Source organism: Aphelocoma coerulescens, chromosome 17 (genome assembly GCF_041296385.1).
Source record: "Aphelocoma coerulescens isolate FSJ_1873_10779 chromosome 17, UR_Acoe_1.0, whole genome shotgun sequence".
Classification (NCBI taxonomy): domain Eukaryota; kingdom Metazoa; phylum Chordata; class Aves; order Passeriformes; family Corvidae; genus Aphelocoma; species Aphelocoma coerulescens.
The window spans coordinates 1,233,264-1,258,649 of NC_091030.1; the positions used below are offsets into that span (position 1 = coordinate 1,233,264).

General features: G+C 48.8%; 1 protein-coding gene across 2 annotated transcripts; it reads left to right on the top strand.

Annotated features, from left to right (window-relative positions):
* Positions 1–101: 101 nt before the first annotated feature.
* On the top strand, positions 102–25,322 carry FKBP15 (FKBP prolyl isomerase family member 15). 2 transcript variants are annotated; one of them, XM_069031664.1, is made up of 29 exons: positions 102–207; positions 1,460–1,569; positions 1,869–1,956; positions 2,522–2,591; positions 3,680–3,754; positions 4,800–4,898; positions 5,265–5,414; positions 6,102–6,170; positions 7,043–7,186; positions 7,634–7,779; positions 8,784–8,832; positions 9,534–9,653; positions 9,889–9,982; positions 10,667–10,770; positions 11,414–11,507; positions 12,244–12,353; positions 12,731–12,841; positions 13,456–13,550; positions 14,129–14,231; positions 17,465–17,636; positions 18,497–18,633; positions 18,953–19,108; positions 19,519–19,671; positions 19,994–20,086; positions 20,518–20,628; positions 21,439–21,546; positions 21,735–22,465; positions 22,884–22,974; positions 23,610–25,322. In XM_069031664.1, the coding sequence occupies exons 1-29, from the start codon at positions 155–157 to the stop codon at positions 23,682–23,684; spliced, it is 3,711 nt and encodes a 1,236-aa protein (XP_068887765.1). In that variant the 5' UTR covers positions 102–154; the 3' UTR covers positions 23,685–25,322. The 2 variants fall into 2 exon arrangements, with proteins under 2 accessions (XP_068887765.1, XP_068887766.1); XM_069031665.1 differs by having other exon boundaries at positions 1,872–1,956.
* Positions 25,323–25,386: the final 64 nt, after the last annotated feature.

Consider the following 25,386-nt stretch of genomic DNA (forward strand, 5'->3'; position numbering starts at 1 on the left):
CGCCTCTCGCTCCCGCCAAGCCACGGCCCCGCCCCGCCGGCCCATTGATGCCCCGCCCCCTGTGACGTGTCCGCCGAGGCCCCGCCCCCCGCCCCGTGCCGGTGCCTCCGGGCCGTGAAGCGCCCGCCCGCCCGCGCCCCGCTGCTCGCTGGTGATGTTCGCCGCGGCCGAGGAGGACGACGCCGATTTCCTGTCCCCGGCCAGCGGGTGAGCGCCCGGGGCGCGGCGGGACCCCTTCCCCGCCACCGGGAGGGCGTGGCGGCCCTGGCAGGCCGCGGGGCCGTGGCCCCGGCTCCGGTAGAGGCCTGCGGCGGTGAGGGGCGGGCAGGCCGCCTCTTGTGCGGCCGGGGCTGCCCTCCTGTGACTGGGGGTGCCGCCGGGGCAGTGCCCCTCTCCTCTCCGGCTGCGGGAGCGGCGTAGGGGCAGCCCGGGAGGGGTCCGGCCGCCGGCGGGGCTCGGAGGGGTCTCCGGTGTGCCCGGGGCAGGGGGTCTGGGGTTTGAGACCCCGCCCGGGGTCCCCGGCCCCGCTTTGCTCGGGGAGCCCCTCCCGCAGGGGCAGGCGGAACCGCCCCGGGGTCCCGGGGTTTTCACTTAAGCAAGGAGTGGGCGGGAGGTCCCTGAAGTGCTGCTTTGGGGCTGTTCGACCCCTGGTGGCTCCTCCCAGACTCTTCACCAGGGTTCCACTTGGATCGTGTCTATGTGTAAGCACATCCAGGTTTTTGTATCGCTGACTTGCTGCCGCTCCAGGAGCCGCGATTCCAGCTCTGTGTACTCCCCACCCCCTTCCAGGACCTTCTCTTTAGCAGTTCTTATAAACTAATCCTCTCTCTTTTTAGAAAGTTTAGTTATTTTTTAAAGCAGACTCACTGACAGTGGTGTCATCATTTGTTTGAATTATTCCCTTGTCCCGTGATAGCAGGCATAGCTGAGCCTAACTGGCCTTGAAGCAGTGAAATTGCAAACATCATGTCCTGAAGGAATAACCTCCAGCATTAAACCCTCTGCCCTTAGCGGGGAGAGCTTCTGCCCTCTTAAAACTTAATGGGAGAATGTGTTTCCTGGACAATTAAAGAAAAAAAACTTCAGATGCTGAATGTGTAGTTTCTCTGTCACATTTTTTGGGGGGGGGGGGGGGTATTTTAAGAATCAACTATTTTATGTGAAGCTAGTTCTAGTCATTGCTTCAAAGTACCTTCTTTTCTGAGTAGTTTCGGTTCTTATACCTTCCGTCGATTTTTGAGGAAATGAAACACAATTGTACCACTTTCCCAACCTCTTCATATACAAGTTCTGCCTATTCAAAGTTAAATGGTTAATTAGCATAGAGCAACTTAACCTGCAGCCCTTTGTTAACTTCCAAAGTGATGGTAAACACTTTGATATAACTTCTAATTAAGGGTGTTCATTATCTATAATGCCTGTTTTAAATGAGGCTAAATGGTTTTATTTCCTTTTCTAGAGCCAGATTAGCCTCCCTCTTTGGCCTGGATCAAACAGTCTCAAGCCCGGGAAATGATTTCTTCCAGTTCACTGCTCCAAAGCAGCCCAAGAAGGGTCAAACAGCAGCTGGTGAGTAACGGGGCTTGAGAGTGGGGAGCACACTCAGCAGCACATGTGTGTGATGAGAACAAGGCCCCTTGTGAAGAGCAGCAGAGCAAAGCATTCCCTGAGCTTTCCTCAGCAATGTTGTCCCCCAGCACCCTCCTACACCCGCATTTTCAATGTGGTGATTTTTGAACGTAAGTCTTGGGGGGTTTTTTTTTGTAATTTCCTTCTGGAGTTATTTTTCCTCAGGGGAAGGAATGTGTTGTGGAGGTGCCACTGGCCACTTCTGTGCCTCTGACAGATGTTCTGATCTCTGTCCCCAGCAGGCCAGGCCCAGAAGGCGCCCGTGGCCCCGGCAGCCTCAGGAGCCCCCTCAGTGTTGGTGGCCACCGCGGTGCTCGCCTATCGATAGTAAGTGACTTCTGCCTGACCTGGTGCACTCTGTGTCCCTAATCCCAGGGGGGAGATTTTTTTTTTTTGGCTAAATGGGAAGAGACAGTTGTTTTCAGACATACCTGCATGGTAGAAATGCTGCAAGTCGGTGGAAGCTTCTGCTCGAGAACAGTTTCAGTTGCTGCGCTGCAGCTCTGGGTAAGGCAGTTCTGAGATAAAGAGCAAGTTGTGGGTTTGGCTGTTGCTGGGAGCGTTGCTGGCTGCTGGGCTGATATGTGCACTGCTTCAGGTGGCTCTGTCAGGGGCCTGTGGCTCATGCATTAGAGAATTGAGGCATGAGCAGAGTGAGAGCACTAAAACTGCCTGCCTGATGCTCCCATCATGGAAGAACTCTTCTGCCCTGGACCTGTGAGAGCAGTTTTCAACTCACTCCACAATGTGTGCTCTTGCTTGTGGGCAAGCAGGAATGTCTCTAAGCTAAGCGAGGCTGCCTGACATTTTAGGCCTGAGGAAAGGGACCTGAACTCTAAAGAAGTCTGAGTTAGGGACAGTTCTGCAGCTGAATGTCTCCTTTATCTTCCAGTACAAATGGGCAGTACTTGAAGCAAGGCAAGTATGGAGCAGCTGTCGTGGGGAACCACGCTGCCAAAGAGGTGAGAAACACTCCTTCCCTCACTCTCATGCTGAGGGCTCATGGGTATGCCCAGTAAATTGGTGTGTTTGAAAGCTACTTTGAAAACTCTCATCCATCCTTGATGCTGGCATCTGTGATGTTTCATATTCCCCAAGTCCTGATTCATGTCTCACTAAGTTGCTTCTGCTTTGGCAAGAATAAAATAGATCTTAGTTTGGTAACTAAATTCCTGAGTCAGTGATCTGGGAAGCGTTGAGCTGTGTTGTTCTGGGGGAGCTGGGGAGGACAGAGAGTGCAGGAGGAACCTGAACCAGCCTTCCTCAGGCTGGAGATATCACATCCGGCTGGGAGCAGTTAGTGGGTCACTCCCAGTTCACCATTGAGCTGTGCCACGTTGTGCCAGCAGTGCAGGTGCACAAAGGAAAACACGTTTCCTTAATAGATTATGTTTAGTAGAGCCAAATATGTCAATAAATATCATATCTGTGCTGTTTAGTACTAGGAAAGCTCCCTCCAACTCAGTCTGTTACACGTTAATGGGCTTATGCAAAGAAAAAAGATTATACACACAGACATCTTGAGGCTGGATATTGGGGAAAATGTCTTTCCCAAAAGTGTGGTCAGGCATTGGCACAGCTGCCCAGGGCAGTGGTGGAGTCCCCATCCCTGGAGGGGTTTAAAAGCCATGTGGATGTGGTACCTGGGCACATGGGTCTGTGGTGACCTTGGAAGTGCTGGGGGAAGGATTTTGGGTGTCTGTTCCAACCTAAATGACTCTGATGGTTTTATGCCATGCGTGGTGAGTTCTGTATCTGGGAGGGGTAGTGCACCATCTTTTTCCACTGGAACTGTGAAAAATGTGGAATTAGTTAAAGCGTGTTGCTTATTACAAACCAATGAGTTTGACTTGCTTGTTTACTGCAGTTAAATAAAACCCTTGAGAATAAGCCAGTTTTAATAGGTGTCACAAAACTCTGTTAAGTATTTTTGCTGTGGTGTATTTGACAAATACCAAGCCTCAGGCTCTGTGTGTGACAAAGCACCTTAGAATTGAAGACATTTAGAGTTTCTGTTCTTTTTCCCTGTCCAATTCCTTGTGGAATCCAGTACAGGATCCTCCTTTACATCAGTCAGCAGCAACAGATCACCTCTGCAAGGATCCATCCAGGCTTCGTGCTCACGGTGAGGCTCTGGCTTAGAAAAGCATTTGTTGATCACAGCAAACACAGGGTTGGCTCTAAAATTCTTCCTTAAGCCTTGGTTTGTAACCTTTGAGATCAAACATCTGAGGGACAGAGCAGGAGGTGTCCCAGTGACTGTTCTCCTCATGTATTGCACAAGAGGCCCTGACAGCTGCCTTTTGCAGAGCACCTCCTCAGGAGATTTCCTAACCAAGGCCCCTGTAGGAGGTAAAGGATTACCTGTGCTCACAGAGGTGTTTTGGGGTTTGCAGCCCTGTGATGGATAAAACCAGCAAAATTCCTTCTGCTGAGAATTTCTAATTAAGTGTCTGAGAGAATACAACTGAGTAAGCAGGAGGAAATGACAGCAAGGAAATGTTTTCTCTCAGAAAATTGACACTCAGCATTTTCCTGCTGTTGAGAACAATCTGGAACATTGTAAGCCCTAAAATGGGATCTCTCAGGAAGTTGGTTTCTGCCAGTTTTACAGAACATTGATGTGCTGGTTTGCTGTTCTTCAAATTTCTTGGTATGATAGATAGAAATTTCACTCCAAAATAATGAAACTTCTGTCCCAGCTTAGACCTTGCTCTCTAGTTTTATAAGCACGTTCTTGAAAAATTAATGGGTTATGTAGTCACTTCTGGTGACATAGGTTTTTAAAAGTGAGGAGGAAGTGACTTCTCCAATTGATTCTGGAAGTCTAAATAGAATAAATTATGAAATGTACATTATTTACACTTAAAAATTCTCAGTATATGTTAAAGAACCAGGCTTCAAGGAAGTTTCTGGAATGTTTCACCTTCCTGTGTGAATTGCCGCATCTAGGAAGAGCTTAATATTTGCTCAAGTATTTGAGTTATAATAATTCTTCCATTATAATGAGCACATAAATTAAAGCAAATTCTGAACTTGGGCAGTAGAACAGCAGGGTTCTTCCTGCTTAATTTCAGGAGCTCTTATTTTAAGCTGCTTTGGGATGTGGGATGTGGGATGTGGAATGCATCACTTAATGCCTAAGATAGGACTGATTTCCTTTCCCGCAGGTTCAGCCCAACAATTACAGCACGTTCTACGATGATCAGAGGCAGAACTGGTCCATCATGTTTGAGTCAGAAAAGGCAGCAGTGGATTTCAGTAAGCAGGTAACTGCTCACCTCTGGGCCAGGCAGTTCTTGATGGCTTGTTTACAACAGGGGCAAGTCAAGTTTTATTTTCATTGGAGTTCAGCTTTGAGTGTCTGCATAACTGTGATGGAGACAGAGCTGAGAGGAGCCTGCCCTGAGTTTTGTTCATTAAAACAAATCTCTTCCAGGCAGGGAGCCTGTTGGTTCTCAAGTGCTGTAGAGCAGAGGGTGCTTAAGCAGCAAAATTCAGCACAAGGAGACATGGAATGCCCTGGGAGTGTGTTTCTAATGGGGGCTTGATCAGCACAGCAAGGAATGCATCAGATTAATGAGTGGAACTTGTCCATTAAGGGCAAGAGACACTGCCAGGCTTTCCCTCTGCAGGTGTGCATTGCCAAATGCAACAGCTCCCCAGCACTGGACTCAGTCCTCTGCCAGGATCTCCTCCTTGGAGAAGGGCAGGGAGTGGAAGGAGGAGACTCCCTGGAGGTTGCCTACACGGGGTGGCTGTTCCAGAACAACGGGCTTGGACAGGTAAAGACATTTCTGCCACCTCCTAATGCTGAGTGGGACAGTCCTTGGAAGGAACTTGCACATCTGGCATAGTACTGGTGTTGATGTTAAAAGTGTATTTTGGGCATTTATGGCACTGTAGGTGGGGTCATATGTATTGCCTATAGAATATTAAGGGATTCTGGCACATTACAAAAAAATTTCCTCACTGAAAGGGTTGTTGTGCATTGGCACAGGCTGCCCAGGGTAGCAGAGGAGTCACCATCCCTGGAAGTGTTCAAAAACCTGCATGTGGTGCTTGAGACATGGTTTGGTGACGAGCATGGCAGTGCTGGGGGAATGGTTTGACTTGATAATATCAGAGGGCTTTTCCAACCTTAATGTTTCTATGCTCTATTACTGTTCAGGGGAGGTGACTGAAATACTTTTAAACTTCCTAGGCACTCTCACACACGAATATTTAATGTTATGTTTTGCTGACCCAATCCTGTCCTAAAGCAGGTCTAAAATCTGAGTCTCCATGAAATTGTACTCGAGGAAGTGGACTAAAGCTCTGTCTTACGACTCAGAATTAATTTTGGTAGTAGTGGGATGGGAAATAGCATTTAACCAGAGGTTCTAGGAGTTTATGGAATGTGTAAAGTAGTGTTCAGAATCTTGAAACAGTTGGGAAGTCCATGTATTCTGTGTTCTTATTCAACTCTCCAGGTGTTTGACTCGAACGTTAACAAAGACAAGCTGCTGCGGCTGAAGCTGGGATCTGGAAAGGTCATCAAGGTACAACTTCTGGCACTTTCATTACAATAATTGAGAAGTCTCAGAGCTTTGAATTACTGCAGATCTTGTTCAGGATTCATATGTGCTATTTCTGTTCCATTTATTAGCAAACACTCAGTGACTCACTCAAGCTTTTTCTTCTTCGTTTGTGCAATAGAGCCCAGTCTCCTTTTCAACACCAGTGTTAGACAGGAGTTGTCCTCTCTGGGAAAAAGAAAACATCCTGTTTTCAGGAGCTGGGGTTTTATTGTCTTTGTTTTTCTGGAAGCCACTTAGTCCATTCCCTTGTTCTTGGGGAACTCTGTTTCTAAAGGAACTAATTTTTCCTCTGGGTGGTGTGATGTGATCCCATAAAATCAGGGTTTGAGCCAGAGATGTTTTTGTTCAGGTCACTTCCATGACCTGAGTAATTAATGTATGATCTGTTACAAGTTGTCCTTTATTGAACATGTGCTATTTATTTATTTTATTTTATCCTGTATCTTACTAGTTTTGCCAGGCTGTTAAAGCCATCTGGTTCAGTGCTGGCATCCCTTGGGAAGTTTGCATTGCTCTGACTTCACGTCCCTCGTTACAACTATTTTCTTTGGGTGCTTTGTCAATCTAACCAGAGCAATTCAGATCTCTTTGGAATCCAGTTCTTCCCCAGACTGCTGAGTGAGGCCACAACTCTGTGGTGGAGCTGCATCTTTATTCTTAAGTTAACACTGGAATTTACAACTGGCTGTCATGATTCGTGGCAGGACAAAGGTTTAGTGCTGCTCACTGAAAAGAAACAGGATTTTGCAAGGATCTCTCTAAATCTCTCTGAATTAAACTAATGTCACTGATCCAGCTGTTGCTTTCTCTTCTGTTGTCTCTGCAAACCAAAGGGCTGGGAAGAAGGAATGCTGGGCATGAAGAAAGGGGGGCGAAGGTTCCTCATCATTCCCCCAGCCTGGGCCTATGGGGCTCAGGGCGTGGCTGGTCGTGTCCCTCCAGACTCCACTTTGGTGTTTGAGGTGGAAGTCAGGCGGGTGAGTGTCTCCTGCCAAATGTTTGGTTTACATCTCTTTTGTGACTGCGAGGTGGGAACCAGCTCTCAGTGTGAGAACTCCAGCTCAGAAACTATTAGAAACCTCAGCAAAATATGTATCTTTAATTAAAACAAACAAACAAACCCAAAGCAGAACCCTAAACCTAGAAAATCCCTCAAGGCTGTCTGTTGTAACTGTCTTGGGACTTTTTAGTTGTCTCATTTGTTGAGTCACTTGGGAAAAAAAAATACTGTGGGAGGAATGAGAGGGTGTAAAGATTTAGCTTCTCCAGCTCTGAATGAATTGGCTGCTTTTCCTTGAAGTGCAGGAGTGGCATCACATCCACATCACATCCATGGGGAGTGGCATCACAAATAAACAAATTGATGAAAATTTTTACAGGAACCCAGAAAAACGTTTTTTTTTATTTGCTACCTGCTTTTTAAGGTGAAGCTGGCAAAGGAGTGCTCTGCTTCAGATGGGCTGAGTGTGAGTTCAAGGGATTCCCCTGCACCTTCTCCAGTTCCCAGCTCAGATGGCTTCTCCTCAGACACGGGTTTATTGCCTCCCTCCACCATCCCTCCAAAGCCTGGGTAAGAAGCAGCATGGTTTAAACAGCTTTCTGTGTTAAGGGTGGGGATGCCCATCAGCAGAGTGCTGCACTAACACATCATTTGCCAAATGTGGGGCCTCTGTGTGCTAGCTCAGTGCCCTCCATGTGGCAGAGCAGTGCTTGCTAACAGGACTTGCTGGAATTTTCTGCTTGAGTGCTGGCTTCCAGATTAAAGCAGCTGGAATAGGCTCCAGTGAAGGAAGTGATTCCTCTCCAGCATTCCTGAGATCCCGTGGGATTGAGCTGTGTGGGTGCTGCTCTAACAGCTGTCTCATCTCAGCTGGCATTGTTGTCATCACTTTGGACCTTCTCAGTCTCTACAACTCCCTGAAAAGAGGGTGTAGCCAGGTGGGGTTGGGTTCTTTTCCCAGGTATCAAGTGACTGGGGAGAGGAAATCGCCTCTTAAGTTACTCCAGGAGAGGTTTGTGTTGGATGTTAGGAAAACCTTCACTGACAGAGTGGTCAGGCATTGGCACAGGCTGCCCAGGGTGGAGTTACCATCCCTGGAGGCTTCAAAATGCAAATGTGGCACTTGGGGATGGGGTTTGGTGGTGAACGTGCTGGTGCTGGGTTAGTGGTTGGTGATTCAAACTTAGATGTCTTTCCCAACCTTAACAATGCTGTGTTCTGCTCCTTAAATTAAATGGGTCAGCCAGCCTTTTTAGGGAGTCCAAATAAGTAGTGCTCTTGTTGCCATAAGTAGTTTGTTATTGGACTTGGCTAAAATTGTTTGTAGCAGAATGTGGTCATTACAGCAATCAATAAAATCATCTTTCTATAATCAGCTGTTCCCACAGCGATGTCCTGAACATATCTATGGATAACACTGCAAAAATCTCCCAGAAGTGTAGGCTGAAAGAAATGCTCATAGTGTAAGAAAACAGCTTTCCTAAGGAGAGGGGTATTTAATGGTATTTATTAATCCAGAATGTTGGCTCCTGAATTTCCTCCTGGTTAATCTCCACACCTGTTTGGCTTTGCAGGGAGCCAGCTGTTCGGGCCAAGTCCAACTCCATCAGTGAGCAGCTCACAGTAAGTGCTGGCTTTTCCTAATTTGAAGCCTGAGTAGGGAAGTTGATTTGTTTTCACCTTAGCATTGGCTACTGCTGAAGATAAAGTGAGCATCATGCAAGCAAGACACTGGAATGTTCACCTTACAGCAGCTTAGGGCCTTGTTTTGAAGGAATTAATGGTTGGACTTGATGATTAATGCTTGGACTCTATGACCTTAAGGATCTTTTCCAACCTTAATGATTCTGTGATTACCAGGACCACAGGAATCTCAATCCCAGTTGCCACTCTTAAATGCAAAGTGACTTTGACCATGTGGATGCTCACAAGGCTACTTTTGAGATAAATGGACAAATTTAAAATAGATGACAAAGGAATTGGGACATTCAGGATAAGTTTATATAGCTGCATGAGAAGACTTTGTGTGTGTGCTTCCAAACAGAAAAAGCTGCTAAGCAGCTTCCTGAACTCACACATTTTCTTGTTGGTGTTTTGTGCAGGGATAGACTTTTCTCTGTGATGACAGCACTGTCATTCCAGAAGGAGGATATCTAAAACAAGCCACATTAGCAAATCCTGGTGCTACTTGTGTGCTTGAAGAGTAGATTTTCACCCAGTCATTGAAAAATTGAGTCAAAATGAAGTCAGAGATTTAGAAGTGTTTGTAATACCTCAAAAGCCTGGGCTGAGACAAAAGGAAAGTAACTAAATGTTTCTTTTAGAACCCAGATGTAGCAAAGGCAAAGCTGATTTCTCGGATGGCCAAAATGGGACAGCCCATGCTGCCTTTCCTTGCTGGGACAGCAGGGGGTCAGCTGGACTCCAGTGACTCGGAAATAGAGGTACCAGTCGGTCACAGCAGGGTGACTCCTGCACTGCTTTTCCTCCACTGGGGGTTGCTTAAAGTGGAATCTGTAGCAGTGGCTCTCCCCTTGTCCAGGGAAAGTCTGCTCTGGTTCTGGGTCAGAAAGGTTCCACTTGGGTTCATGGGGTAACACCTTGTCTCAGGTGACCTTGGGCTCAGGCTATTGGTTTGTTCTTTGGTGTTTCTTGTAACATGCAGAAATATTTTTTTAGGATCCAAATACTCTGAGAGGGACAACACAGCCACTGGCTTCAACCAGACCCTCCCAGCCAGCTCAGGCAGTGCTGCCCACAGTGTCCACACAAGGTAAAGTGCTGGGGAGCTGCTGCACTCCCATTCCACTCCATGAGGGCTGTGGGAATGGAGGATTCCTTCCAGGAACCGAAATAGGAACTGAAAGCTTCTTATAAGGCTTGCTGATCCACAAGCCACTAGTCCATGAAGCACAAGACTGAATCCTTGGAGTGTTTCTTCATTGGGGTCTTGTGCTTGAGGAAAAGCAGCCACTGTGCCTGAGCTGTTCTGTCACTGGGCACTGAGATGTGCAGGACATGGGATATGTAAATGGAATGTTACAAATCCTTTCCCAGTGAACAGCAGCTTTTAGGAATGATGGAAATCCAAGTGAAGGGCAGCAGAGGGCTGGCAGCTCTGCAGGGCTGGATGTGTCTTCCCATGATGGAATGGTCACATCAGCTGATGGTCAGCTGAGCAGACCTTGGAGTCAGTCACCTTGTGTCAATAAACTTCAGAGCTATCTCTGCTGAATGAAAAGGGGTTGTTTAAGTGTAGCTAGAAGTGGGATTTCTAAGAAAGGTTACTCTTTTCTTGACTGAATTTCATTTCATGAGGTTGCAGACAGGCTTTTGTTAAACTTTTGTCTATTTAGTGATTTTTTTTGTTTTTGGTTTTTTTTGCCATTTCACACTGGGTGAATTAAATTCTTTCGAGCTGCTTTATGGCATGATGAATTTATTTCTTCCTTTTCAGTACCTCAAGCATCTGGTGCTGCACCCTCAGTATCTTCTGCTGCTTTAATTCCTGCAACGATCCAGCCCCATTCAGCTCTGCCTGGAGGAGCACAGAGCTTTCAGGTACCAAAATGAAATCAAGGAGAATATTGGCACTTTTGTCCTTTCTCCTGAGTCTTCTCCATTGCTTGGAGCAAGGACTTTAACATAAGGATGAGAATTCCAGGCTGTTTCCTGTGACTCTTTGGCTTTCTCAGGTTTTCATCACATGCCTATCAAATTCACTCAGAAAGGGCTTATTTTCTGTTTATGTTCCCTAAACTAAGGATGAACCAGGCTTTGTTAATACCTGGTTTTGTACTGGATACCATAAAAGCTTCCAAGTACTTGAGCAATGAGCAGTAGAATTGCAATTAAACTGTGTTGTGCTTTTTGAGCCCTTTTTAGGCAATAACCTTGTGTTCAAATTAGCATAACTTCCGAGGGTGCTGTTCATGTACTGATCTCTGACTCTCACAAATGTAGGGTAACATGCTTTTGCTTAAATTTGAGTGAAGATGGGAACTAACTAAGCCTCAAAAGAAGAGTATTATTTTCCTTTCACAATGGCTGTTGTGTATTTTGACTTTCCAACTCCTTAATTTTTGGGTTGTTTTTTTTTCTTTCCAAACATCATCCTTGCTTTTGGGCTTAAAAAAAGTGTGAAACTGTGAGGACATGGGGACATAACAAAACACATTCTAACCTATTGAACTTGTCCTGCAAGGCATATCCAGGAGTGGCATTTGCTTACCCCCAAACTGCTGCATCTGCTTCTCAGCTCCAGCCTGTGGGTCAGATGTATCCTTCTCCTTACCAAGGTATGTTTTAAAAGAAGCATCTGCTTCTCAGAGGGCTGCAATTCCTGCAGAAAACTGTTGGTGATGATGATTTAGTAGCTGTGGTAGCACTTTGCTGTTTCACAAATGTTTATTTTTTAATACCAGATAGGGGCAAACACTTCCCAATAAATATCCATCTCTTTCTTACCTTAAGGAGATTTGTGCAGTGTGAAAGGGGCTGGAATTTCTGGGTCTTCCCAAGACTGGGAATTACTAAAGGAATTTGGTAACTGGTGTTTCCAGTTATAAATAAAACTGTAAAAGTAACCAGCTCCTACCAGCCAAGGAAAGAATTGAAGTGTAAAAGGCACAACCCAGAAAGGACTAAAGGCATTTAAAGAACCATTGAAGTCATCACAGTTGGTGAAGTCTTGAGTGTAGCTGAGCCTGTTTTTTCAGTGCAGTTTCAGAAGCTGACCTTCACTGCTGTGGTTTGATTGTGCCTCTGCTTTGATTGTACCTCTGTTGCTCTGGGGGCTTTGCTCTTGTTGAGCTGAGCTGTCACATGGCTCCAGAATTTCCTGTACTCATCAGCCTGCCTGCTGAGGTTATTTGGGAAATACCTACATTATTAATTTTCCAAATACCACACCCCTTTTATTTCTGGGCAGAGAGTGGCTTTCCTGGTGGCAGGCCTCATGCTGCCACGCTTTTGCTGTGTCTGTGTGCAGGTATTTCCCCTTGTTGCTATAAATCTCTCTCCTTTCCCTTCAAGCACCTGGAGATGTCACTTCCTTTTTGATGACAGAAGCTCGGCAGCACAACACTGAAATCCGACTGGCTGTGAGCAAAGTCGTGGATAAAATGGATCACCTGGCTGCCAAGGTATGGCCTGCTCCTGTCATTCCTGCTCTCCAGGTGTGCTGAGAGCAGTTGGCTCTGTTTAAATGCCTGCATTAAGTTTAAGTGATAGAGTAAATGAGCAAAATTCCAATATGATCCCATGTTGAAGTGGCAGCAGTTCAGCTACTGTGAGAAAGCCAAGCTTAGGCTTGGGGAAAGGGGCTTTCTTACTGTCTTGAATATCATGTGCTGCATTGTTTGGAGGGATTCCCTGCCCTGGGAGGAGTCTAGCTTGATTCAGTAGCCTGTTCCCTGCAGCTGAGCAGAAGGAACAGTGAAGTGCCCCTTTGCACATGTCTGACTCATACCTGCACCCATAAATTCATTCCAAATGGCTTAAGAATGGCTTATCCCTGCAGGTGGAGGAGCTGAAGAAGCAAAGCACTGCTAACAGCTCCCTGCTGCCTGGCATCTCCTCTGTCACCATGGAAGCCTCCATGATCATGAGCAATATCCAGCGCATCATCCAGGTGAGCTCTCACTTCCATCAGGAGCTGGGGCTCAGAGTGTTATCCCTAATGAGAGCAAATGTCCATCCACCCATGGGTTCTGGTTTTGTTTGGCCAGAATGAGGATGAGACTTATGATTTCCAGCCCTCTTTCCTCTTCCAAAAAGCTCTTCTCAACACTTTGGGGTTTGGGTACTTTCTGAGCTGGACTTGTTGGTATTTGATAGGCCTTGGCAAAAGGTTCATGTGGGAGAAGTTCAACTTCTCAAACAGTTACGGATTTAACCCCCAGCCTCCTGCAGAACAGCTTCACAGCTGAAGTATCATGTTGTAATAACCACCTGCTTCTGGTATTCATTACTTATTTTTATGCTTTGAAGCCTTTCTAAGCAGCAGATTTAAAAACTTGGGGGTTGTGGGTAAAAAAGCCAACCAGACACAATATTTTCTAGAATGTGATTTGGCAGCCACTGTCCTGTGCCAGGATGTGCTAAACGTGGCACGGTGCCTTCCTGGGCTGTTACCACAGGAGGGATGAGCCTCACCATTGTCCTGCAGCTGTGCAAAACAAAGGTTTAACAGCTGCTGCAAGGAAATCTGAGTAAGCTGAATACTCATGCTGAGCTGTGCTTTAGGAGAACGAGAGACTGAAGCAGGAGATATTTGAGAAGAGCAGTCGGATTGAGGAGCAGAATGAGAAGATCAGTGAGTTGATTGAGCGCAACCAGAGGTAAGGGGTGGGAGCCTCACTGCATTTCCAGACTCTCCATCTTACACTGAGGGGTGTTTGTTAGGAGAGAGCCATATTCTGATATTTTAATTTTTTTTCTAAGGTATTAAAAGTGTGGGATTCCCCCCACCCCCTCTTTGCAGGGCTTATCCCCAAAACTCTGATTTACAGTAAACATGAGTGTGTATAAGGGGAACAAAATCCCTCGTGCTGTTCTCGAGCACACTTGCTCTACTTCTGGGAGTTGCTTTAATTTTGCTGGCTTTTTAGTGAGGTTGAAGAAATTGTAGGGGATGTGGTATCCTTGGTGAAGTTCAGCTGATACCAAGTTACCAAAACTCTCGGAACATGAGACTTTTTCAGAGAGGTAAAGCACTTACCCCAGCTGATAAAATCTCTGCTGTGCCAGGCACAGCCCTCCCACCCCTCTGAGATCAGCACATCCTGCAAAATTGTCTGGGACTTGCCATGAGTTCCACAGAGAGCTTCTGTGCTTTGAAATGTCACCTTTTCTGTCTGAGGCCTTGGCTCCAAGCCCTGCATTCCCAGGAATGCTCACGGAGTCTCCCTGTTCCCAGGTACGTGGAGCAGAGTAACCTGCTGATGGAGCAGAGGAACCACTCCCTGCAGACAACAAATGAGAGCACACAGGCAAGAGTGTTGCATGCAGAGCAGGAGAAGGTAATGCTGGCATGAACAAAGCCAGGGTTGTTGCATTAAAAGATGCTGAAGCCTTGTTGGTCAAGGCAGCTTTCTTAGAAGGCAACTGCAGTTCTGAACTTTGTTTTGAGAAAAAAATTGAATGTTTTGATGGCTTTCATGACAAAAGCATCACAGAGGATATAACCATTTCATGCTGTCATAACTTTAATGTTCTTATCTTGTAGGAAAGTGACTGATTTATTTTTTAACTGAGTAGGAATGTGGCCAATGTGTTGAGGAATTGTGTATCACAGGGCTTTTAAGCTGGAAATACTTCAGTCATTTAGTTGCACTGATAGTTCCAGAAGAGTTTAATTCCTCCTATTGAACTGACAAAGAGTGAAGAAAAATTATTTCCTACTGGAGTTTCTTCATTGCACTTTTGTGCTTGTTTTAATGCTAATCAAAAGCTGTTTGTTTCTCCCAGTAATATGTTGTGCTTTTGGGAGAGGGACTGTTGGGAAATAGCTTCAAACCAGTGCAATGTGTTTATGCATGGCTGCATATCCTGAACCATCCCTGCAGGCCAGCCTGGCCCAGGTGTGCTGCCCTGGCTCTGCCATTGCATGGTGCCTGCTCTGCTTTCTCAAGCACTGGCTTCTTAAATTACACCAAGTTCAGCCTTGCACTGTGCTCTCCTGCTGAGCTGTGTCTCTCTCCAGTTCAAATGGGAGGTGACAAATGCTTCCTCTGCATGAGAACCATAACTTGGTGCACCTAAAACTGACTAAAACTGCAGCTTTCCAAAATGTGGTAAAGAGCAGAGCAGTGAATGGCTGATGGTGGTGAGAGCAGACAGGGAAGGGGGCTGGTTTTCCACCCCCAGCCCAGGTTGTATACCCATAATATGTAGGAATGTGAGAGATTCTAACCAGGAATAAGTCAGACTGAAATAAGAAATTAAATTCCTTTTTCTCAGTGAGGACGGCATCCTGCTGGTGCAGTAAATAACTTGGGGAGGAATCATGTTGTGGAGGTAGAAGATCCTCAGGAGTCTTTTGGGCCTCATCTTCAGCAGGACCCCACTGACTGAGCAGTTGCTGTTGATGTTACAGGAGCAGGCTTCAGGCTGTTCCAGCAAAGCCCTGACTTGCACTGGGAGATTTCCCCTTGTTCCTGGAGAGTATTGGCTGTAAATATGAAGGCTGGTATTCCTTCCTCTTCCCTTTATCTAACCCAGCTTGCCCTGGGACTGCAGTCACTGAATCCCCAGGGACAGACAAATCCAGGGAAGAGAACTGGAAGCTGTTTTATCCACTGTTTACACACAGATAGGGACTTAGCGTTTATTTGGTTGTAGCCAGGATCATTGAGGTGTTGGTAACTCACTGCTTTTGGGTCATGGATCTTTGGCCCTGGCAGAGCAAGGCACAGCTTTAGGTGAAGGCTCTGTGTACCATCAGTAATTCCCCACCTCTCCAGTGCAGGTCACACCCAGGACTGCTCCCACCTCTGGTGTGTGACATATCCTAAGGATACCTTTAGTGTCTTTCTTTTACATCAGGCTTCACTCCCTTTTCCTGTCTGAGCTTTTACAGTTCTTGGAGTAATTTAAAGGCTTCTCTGGCATGCCTTAGGCTCCTGCTATGAAGCATTTTGCTTTTCTGCTGATGAATGCCTCTGCCTTTCAAGTTGTGTTCTTAACCCTTCCTGTTTCCTGTCGCTGCTTTCTCTTCCCAGCACATGCTGCCAGTGGATCGGGGCTGGGACCAGGTGAGGCAGTGTCTGCTGACTGTGTAGGTGGTAGATGGTTGTGCCCTAGGTAGTGCCAGCCCAGCTTCCTCTTGAACTAGAAACTGATTGGCATGAAAAGAATTGTCTCAGAGCTTGAATTAGCACAGATCCTTCACTGGGGAAAGGGCTTTGTAACTGGCAGTGTCTCCCCACTGGCCCCCTCTTTCTTGGGGAGCCCTTTCCAAGAATTCTCTCACATTGCTGCTTGTTCCACTCCCCATGGGAGAACAGGATCACTGTCAGAGCAGGTACAGGTCACCCCGGATTCTTGGTGCCTGAAAGCTGGAGGCTGGAGCTGACCTGTGGACATGAAGCATCCTCTGTAGAAACTTCTGTCTAGTAACACTTCCTGCTGTAGGATTTCCTAGTTTTGTTTTCTTTCTTTGCCATTAAAGACAGAAGCCAGGGTTAAAATAACCTTTAGGTGTCTTTAGCTATGCCGTGGGGTTTGGTTTTAGCATGCCAGGGGTTAGTAGAGCAGTGGGACATTTATGGAAACATAAGAGGAAAGCAGATCTGGTTTTGGCCACTCTCTGAAATGCTGCCTCCTCTTTAAAATGAGTGGTGTAGTACCCCAGCCCTCCAGGTCAGCACATCCTCATCCTCACTGTAGTTGGAACAGTTTTGCTCACACCTCTTCTCTGCCACAAGGTGTTGGTCCTAGTGTGGAGGGAATTCTTTTAGAGGGGATAAAGCAGAGAGAAAATCCAGTTCCCCTGAACTCACCTGTTACAAGAATGTGCAAAGTCTGTTGGGAATCTCAAAATAGGCAGAGGTGTGGAAGCTGTTCAGGGATTCCCTGTGCAAGTTCTGTCTTTGCAGAGCATCCTCTGAAATTTGTGTGTCACTCAACAAGACTGGGATCTGGACTTTGTGTCAGTCTTGATGCCTTGAGCCCCTGCTAACGTTGTTTACAAGGTGTCTAACAAGCTGTGCTGGTGCCTGGTTTTAGCTGAGTCACTGACTCTCAACAATCCTAAATCCAAACAGGTCCACAAATGACTGAGAACTGCTGGGGAATGCCAGCCTTGCCCATGGGCAGCTGAGGTGACCTCGTGCTGTGTGCTCTGGGGACAAGGTGCTCTTTTGGCTGGGACAAGCCTGTGTTTTAAGTGGCTCTTCAGTGATTTGTAAGCTTATGGAAGACAATTAAACGTTGGAGCCCAGGCTTTTTACTCAAATAGTAAACTGAAAACTGAGTAGAGCCACCAGGCACTGGTACCAGGCTTAAACACCTTTAACCTTTCCAGGAAATCTCACTGGGTTGAACTGATGTGGTGATGAGGTTGTTGGTGACCTCGGGCAGCTTTCTGGTCAGTCTGGACAAAAGTGACATGGCAAAAAAGTCATTGCTGCCTTTTCAATTTGGAGATGTCTTCCCTGATAGGGCCTCCAGCCCTTTTCCAGCTCTTCCTGAGAGAAAAATTCTGCTGCTTCCTCATACTTCCCTTTTTTCCCTGCTCCATTTTGTGCTCCAGGCCAAAGTTGCAGAGGAGCTGGCAGCTGCCACAGCCCAGGTTTCCCAGCTGCAGCTGGAGCTCACTGCCCACCAGAAGAAGGAGATGGACCTGAGGAAGCAGCTCTCCTGTGCCGTGCAGGATGCAGAGAGACAGGAGGCACAGCTCAACAAGCTGCAGGCACAGGTGGCAGGTGAGGCTGCTCCTGCCCATCCCCTGAGAGCTCCTTCATGGCTCTTCTACAAGTCATAGGTTTTTCCTGTCTTCTGGGCTACCTTCCTGCTTTCACTAGGATCAGTCACAGGGGATGGAAGAGGGATATGGATGCACTGAAATGTCTGAAGGATGTGCATCCTTGTCACCACTAAAGGCAAAGTGGGATGACTCAACAAACAAAATCATCCTGTTACAGAGATGCCTTTTGTTAGAACAATCTCTTGGCTTTTCTGTCCAACACCCTGTAGAGCAGCCAGAGATGTCCCAGTGGATGGAAAGTTAAAAGCTGAGGTGTTTTATGGCCACATTCCTCTATGCTGGGCACTGGTGTAGCCCCACCCTGAATCCTGGGGTCAGTTCTGAGCTCCTCACGACAAGAAAGTCACTGAGGGGTTGGAGCATGTCCAGGGAAGGGAATGGAGCTGGGGAAGGGGCTGGAGCCCCAGGAGAGGCTGAGGGAGCTGGGAAAGGGGCTCAGCCTGGAGCAAAGGAGGCTCAGGGGGGACCTTGTGGCTCTGCACAAGTCCCTGACAGGAGGGGGCAGCCGGGGGGGTCGGGCTCTGCTCCCAGGGAACAGGGACAGGAGAGAGGGAACGGCCTCAGGCTGGACCAGGGGAAATTTAGGTTGGATATTAGGGAAAATGTCTTTACAGAAATGGTTGTAAAGGATTGGAACAGGCTGCTCTTGATAAATTCTAGTCCCCACTGCAGGCACAAGCAGAGTTGTTGGCTGCACTGTGTAGGAGATGCTGTTCCTCCCTATCAGCCCCAAAATATGCTCCCCTGCAGTGGGAGTTGCACCCAAAGCCACAGGGAAGTGTGGGGGTTTGTTTGCAGAGCTCCAAGAAGCCTCTCAGGACACTCAGAGCAGGTTCAAGGCCGAGAAGCAGAGCCGCAAACAGCTGGATATGAAGATTGCAGCACTGGAGGAAGAGCTGACAGACCTGAGAGTGGAGAAGGAGACTCTGGAAAGGGTATGTCCAGTGCCAGCAGCAGAGCTGGAGGTTTCAGTAGTTTACTGAAGGTTAACCCAAGGCTAACCAAAGGTTCTTGCTTTTAAATATATAAGTTAAGTAAAGCTTGACTCATCTGCAAGCTGGTGGGTCTTTGTGCTTATGTGGGTTTTATTTATTTATTTAATGTCTTACCCAGTAATGTGTCAGCCTTCCCTGAGATAACCTCAGCTTGATTTCAGGTGATGAAGTTCCCTGCCCAAAGCAGCTCTTTCTGCTTGAGGGAGAGAAGCTGCTTTGGTGCAGTCTGGCCTATTCTGTGTCATGTTCTGTCCTGCAGAATCTTGCAGAGAGGAAGAAGAAATCCCTCTCAGAGAGAGCTCAGGCAGAGGAAGAGATGGAAGAAATTCGCAGGTCGTACCAGCAGGAGCTGGACAAGCTCCGGCAGCTCCTGAAAAAGGCCCGGACCTCGACTGACCAGGCAGCAGCAGAGCAGGTGAGGAGTCAGGGGAGCTGCTGCTCCAGGTCTGGAGGGCTTGTGGGAATCTCCACATGGGAAATAATGTGAAAAGGCTTGAGTAGGGGAAGAGTGGAAGCGTTACCTGCTTGAATTCGTGGGTTAGTGTCAAACTGAGGAAAGCAGAGGCACCAAATTGAGCTTGTAGTAGAGAGAAGAATATGGGACTTCTGAGGAGTGAAAGGTTGTTTAGAAATATGCCAAGAGGTCTGAAATCTTAACCAGACCTTCTGGCCAGCTTGGGGTTTGTGGCTGGAGCTGAAGTGAGAGGTGTGGGCAGGAGCTGGTGGCAGCCACTGTGCTGCACTCTGTGTGGGTGTCCAGCCCCGGGCTTTCACCTCTTGTGCAAACACAGATTGTGTGTGTGTGTTCCTGGTGGTCTCCTACAGCTGTCACTGATCCAGGCAGAGCTGGAGTCCCAGTGTGAAGCCAAATGTGAGCGTGCCCTGGCCTCAGCCAAGGAGCAGCACGTCCGGCAGTGCCAGGAGCTGTGTGAGCAGAGGGACTCCCTGCAGCACCAGGTGGCCCAGCTGGAAGAGAAGGTAAAGGGCTGTTCTTCATTGCTCTAGTGGGCACTGAATACCTGTAGCTGTAACCAACAGTCTTCTCCACCTTACTGGGGCTGGACTTTCTAATTTCTTGCCTGTTGTGGAGCTGGATCTCAGCCATCGGAATGTGCACTTGTTCTGTTGGGTTGGTGGGTTTATGGAGGAGGGAGAGCCAAGGTGCTGACAGGGCTGAACTACAGCAACAGCTACAACTTCCACTTGTCTGCACTGTCCTGAGCAGCTGTTTGTGAGCAGAGGCTGTTTGGAGTGGGTGACACTGCCAGGGGCTGTACCTGCTCTGGTTCTTGTGTTTCAGCTCACGGCTCTCAAACACTCGAAAAAAGCAGAGGAGCAAAAATTGTCTGAGGTTCAGCAACGTTTGGAGGAACTGGAACCTATCCAAGAGAAGGTAAAGGAATAACAGCAGCTGGATGGGAACTGGAGTGCAAGGGAACACCTGCCTCAGGCTAGTCCAGAATAATGAGGATGGGAGTTCCAGAATATGGTAGGGAAGGACAATTTCACAGGGTTTCCAGCAAACCAGAACAGGCCAAATAATGAGCCCCAGGCCTCATTTCACTGGGATCTCAGTGATGCTGCACCCCCCCATTCTTGGTGGCACTTGAGGAACTGGTGACACAACTGTGACTCTCCCAGGCTGGGCTGGGTGTCCTTATTCTGCTGCCATTGCTTTCAGCCAAGTCTTTTGTGACACTATCAGAGCTCTGCTTAAAACTCCACTCAGAGTTTGTGCCTCACTAAAACCCTCCCCAGCTCACGCCTCGAGGGGAGGCTCTGGTGTGAGGAGCTGCCCTGAGGAGGGTGGGTTTCCCTTGGCAGTACTCAGCCCTGCAGGCAGACGTGCTGGTGCTGAAGGCTCGCTACGAGGAACGGATCCGAGACCTGCAGCAGGATCAGGATGGATCTTCCCCTGCAGACTTCACTGAGCAAGTGAGCTTGATGACTCCCCAGTACTTCTCCTTCCTAAGCAAATGGATGTATCTTGAATTATTTATCTTTGAACTGACATAAGAAGGGAAAATAGAATTTTGTCCACAGAGCACTGTTTGTAATAACAGTCCACAGAGGAAGAAAGGATGGGATCTTATCCTAGAATTACAGTCACACAGGATGGTTTGGGTTGGAAGAGACCTTAAAGCCCATCAATTCCACCCCTGCCATGGGCAGGGACACCTCCCACTGTCCCAGGCTGCTCCAAGCCCCAGTGTCCAGCCTGGCCTTGGGCACTGCCAGGGATCCAGGGGCAGCCACAGCTGCTCTGGGCACCCTGTGCCAGGGCCTGCCCACCCTCCCAGGGAACAATTCCTGCCCAATATCCCATCTGTCCCTGCCCTCTGGCAGTGGGAAGCCATTCCCCCTTGTCCTGTCACTCCATCCCTTGTAAACAGCCTCACTCCATCTTCCTCTTGCCCACTTTGTTGCCTGACTTTTATTTGTTGTTGTTAAAACTCTAGATTTGAGGTTTAGATTTAAAAACTAAAGTAAGTAAGAAGTGCCAGTCTGCCTTGGCTTTGTGCAGCCTGCCTTAGTTTGGGAGGGATGAGTTTGGTGCACGTGGAGTGGTTCTGAATTAAGGTGGCCTGATCTTGTGAGGATTTCTGCTCTGAAAAGTGGATTATTTGAAAAACCACCTTTTTGTGTTTGGATTTATTGTTCCTTCCCCTGGAGAAGTGCCTGATGTTGAGTGCAGTGTTCACATGCCAATGAATTGTATCTGTTTCCTGTCTTGCCCTTTTGCAGGTCAAGAAGATAATGAATGGTGTATTTCAGTCTCTTCGGGGTGAATTTGAGCTGGATGAGATGTACAGTGGCAGGACAGTCCTGGGGGTTGTCATGAACACTATCAAGGTATGACAGGGGTCAGAGAAGAGAGAGAGAGCCTTGGGCTAAAACCTCAAATCTGTGCTGTGAGACTGAAATAACTGAGGGAGAATTTGTTGTGGGTGGCAAAGCAGCCTGGTAGGAGGAGATGATGCAGGGATCTGTGATGGTTTGTATTTAGGGTATAACCTGTGTTCTCTCACTCCCTTTTCCAGACTGTGACACTGCAGCTGCTCAACAGGCAGCAGGAGAAGCCAGACCATGGCAGAGAAAATGGGGAGTCTGGCACAGGAGCAGGGAGACAGGAGGGGTCACCTGGAGCAAAGACTGAGCACGAAGAGCCCCTGCAGCACAGCCCAGCACAGAGCACTGCACCCCCAGCTGAGCCTGGGGAAGCAGCCAGAGGCTCCCTGGAGTCTGAGCAGGAAGACCAGGCTGCTCCTCACCCTGCCAGGCCCAGAGCTCCTGAGGAGGAGCAGGGGACACAGAGCAGTGGGGTCACAGAAGAAGAGAAAGTTCAGGAGGAGCATCTCCCTCCCACAGCTGAATCCAGCCCGGATCCAGAGAAGGGGCCTGTACTTGCAGGACAGGCTGTTCCTGGGCTGCAGCAGAGGCTGGAGAGTGTTCCCATCAGGGAAGCTGACCCAGAGCATGGTCCCTCTGCAGTGCCTTTGCAGGCAGAGGCTGCAGAACCTTCTGTTCCAGAAGCCAAGCCAGGAGCAGTGGATGAGGCAATGCTTCCAGCACATCCAGCTGTGGAGCAGCAGGCAGAGGAGGCTGTGGGAGGTTTAGAGCCTCCTCCCTTAAATGGGGAGAATGGGAATGGCACAGATCCATGGGATGGAGCTGCCTCAGTGTCCAGCACAGCACAGCCGGGCTCAGCTGTCGTGGGAGGAGCTCCAGGATCGCAGGAACTGGGCTCCAGCCCCAGGCACACGGATTCCAGGTGAGGGGTGGTGCTGGGCTGCCTGGGGCAGCAGCAGGCCCAGAGGCTGGGCTGGTGTGTCCCTGCTGCAGGACAGCACAGGCTGGGGGGCTGCAGCTCCCTCACAGTGCTGGCATTGGGTGGCACCAGCCAGGACCTGGCACAGGCCAGGCTGCCCAGGGCACATTCCACTGGGAACAGCCCCAGAGCAGCCTGGTGTCTGGGGGAGGCAGTGGAGGACATTCCCAGTGGATTGGGCAGTTCCTGCACAGTCTGATCCTGGTGCCTGCCCAGTCCCAGAACTGCCCTGCACTGCTGAACAGTACCTGCTACAAAGGTTTCCCCCAGTGCCAGGGCTTTGCCATCTCTCTGTGACAGAACTTGGAAAAGCAAATCCCATCCTCTGAGAGCAAGCTGTTCATTCTTTATCTCCTTGCAGCCTCTTTGAGGATGACAACTTCTTTGAAACAGCATCTCCTAAACCGCTGAAGCCTCAAGTTCCCTCTGAAGAGGAGGATGAGGAGGAAGTGGTATGTATTTGGGTGTTTGGGTATTTGGGGCTTTGCTCTGGGTCTGTAGCTTGTCTGTAAAACCCTCCCTGTGGCACTGGGGGCCTGGCTGAGCTCAGAGCTTCCCATCCATTCCCTGTGTACATCAGGAGTGTCTGGGGTGCTGACGGGGCTGGCTGGGCTGAGGGAGTTGTGGCAGACTCCTGCTGGCATGAAATCAGTGGGACTTGCCAGGTTTAATTGAAGGGTTTTAGTGTCTGGCCCCTCTCCAATCCCTTTCAGCCTGTAAGCAGCTCCTGGAATCATAGAACCACAGAATCCTTAAGGTTGGAAAAGACCTTTAAGATCACATCCAACCATCCATGTAGCACCATTCACCATTGAACCATGTCCTCAAGTGCCAGATCCACCCACTTTTGAATGCTTGCAGTGGGCCAATGCTTTAAATTCCTTTCCATCAAGAATTTTTCCTGGTATCTAATCTAAACCTAATCTAAACACTTAAGACCTCACATGAGAAATAAAACCTGGGGTAATGAGGCTTCTTGTTCCCAGCTCCTCAAAGCTGGCAGAGATTTCAGAGCAGTTTGTGTTGTGATTATGACATCCCAGGAAGCTGCTGGGGCTGAGCAGTTTCCCTCTGGTGTGGCTTGCAGAGCATGAAAGGGCGTCCCCCTCCCGCGCCGCTCTTTGGTGACGATGATGACGATGACCTGGACTGGCTGGGATGAAGATGTGGCTGCTGAGCCCTCTCCTCTGGGCATGGCCTCTTCCTGTGCTCTGAGCCCTTGGCAAGCTGCACATGTGGGACATTGGGAATGACCAGGGACTTCCTGGGCTTTTGTCCTGCGGATGGATGGGGGGTGGCAGCAGGGGGGCTCCTTTTGCACCTGTGGGTGCTCAACCCCATTGCTCTGAGCTGCCAAACACTCTGGGGTTGGGCTGAGTGCAGGAGCCACCCAGTCCCACAGCACATCCCACCACTGTCCTCCTCCCCTGAGCCCTGGATTCATTAACCTCAAACTTTATGCAGATAGGAACTTGATGAAGAGCTTCCGCAGAGTGAGTCTGGCAGGACCCTGCAGTGGCAACAGCCTGTTAAAAAATGAATCTAAAACCTCCTTCCCCAGTGAAGAACTCCTTGGAGTATTTCTTAGTCCCCAGGGTGGCTCCCAGGGACCTGGCACCCTTTCCCCACTGTGTCTGAGCCGTAGGGAGATTCTGTCTGCTACTGCAGATTCCCCCAGGAATCCCAGTCAGGTGTTTCTTGTGAGCCCCTGGCTCTGCACAAGCAGCTTGGGGAGCCCCGAGGGCTGAGGTGGTTCAGGTGGGCACGGACTCAGAGCTGGGGCAGAGGTGCTGCTGGACCCTGGGGTGCTGCTGGACCCTGGGCCTGTGTTAAGGCAGGGCCTGAGCACAGCTGTAGCAGCTGTGCTGGGTGCAAGGAGCCCAATCCCTGCTGTGTTATTCAGACACTCACGGGCAGCTCCTCTCCTGTGCCCAGAGCTGAGGTGGTTTTTGCTGGGCTGTGTTTCCCTGTGGGAGCAGCAGCTCTGGGCTGTGCTGCTTGTTTGGGAAGTCCTTCCCCTCCGCCCAGCCCTGCTCCTGTGCCTTTGGCTCTGCTGCTGCTAAGGTGTGACCATCCCAGCACAAGTTAAACTGTAGAGGGGGGTGGGACACAAGCCCCAGGCTGGGCTGGGCAGTTTGGGGTGTCACCCTGCACTCTGAGGGGACCAGGAGGGGAAAGGAGTGAGGACAGAGCTGGGCAAACAGCCTGGGGCTCTCACAGCACTTTTATTCTCTGCTCCTGGGCACTAACAAAATTTCACCCCAGAAGTCTTTAAAACAAATAAACCCTTCCTAAAAGGAAAGAACTTTAACTAATTATCTTAATTCTCTGGTTTAGTTTCTACACCTGCCTTTACCATCTCTGACTGGAATTAGATGTGTGTTCCCCTAATGGCGATTCCTTGGGAGGAAAACACCCAAAAGAGCACTGGGTGCTCCTGTTGGGGTGTGTGGCAGGTTTGCCACACCCTCAGTGCCACAGCTTGCCAAATGCAGCTGAAAGTGGGGCAGAGACTAAAGCCGGTGACAGCCCCCCTGCTGCCAGGCACGGTGACCTGAGCAGGGCTTTCCTGGGAGTTACTCAGTGCTGAACATGTGGGTGTTTGAAACTGGATTTTCTGAGGGTCCTTGTCCTGCTCTGAGTGTCAGGGCCCTGATGTGGCCTCTGGACCCGTCCATGCAGTGTCCCAGGGGACATCATTGCTCCTACTAACAAGTTCCACTTCTTGTTCCCCGTTACCCATAGACACCCTGAGGGATTTGCATTTCACTTCTCGGAAAATAAAGTGCAATTAAACCTGTATTTTTTGCTTGCAGTGGCTTTACTTTAGTCTGGCCTGACCCCGGGTGTGGAGTTCTGACCCA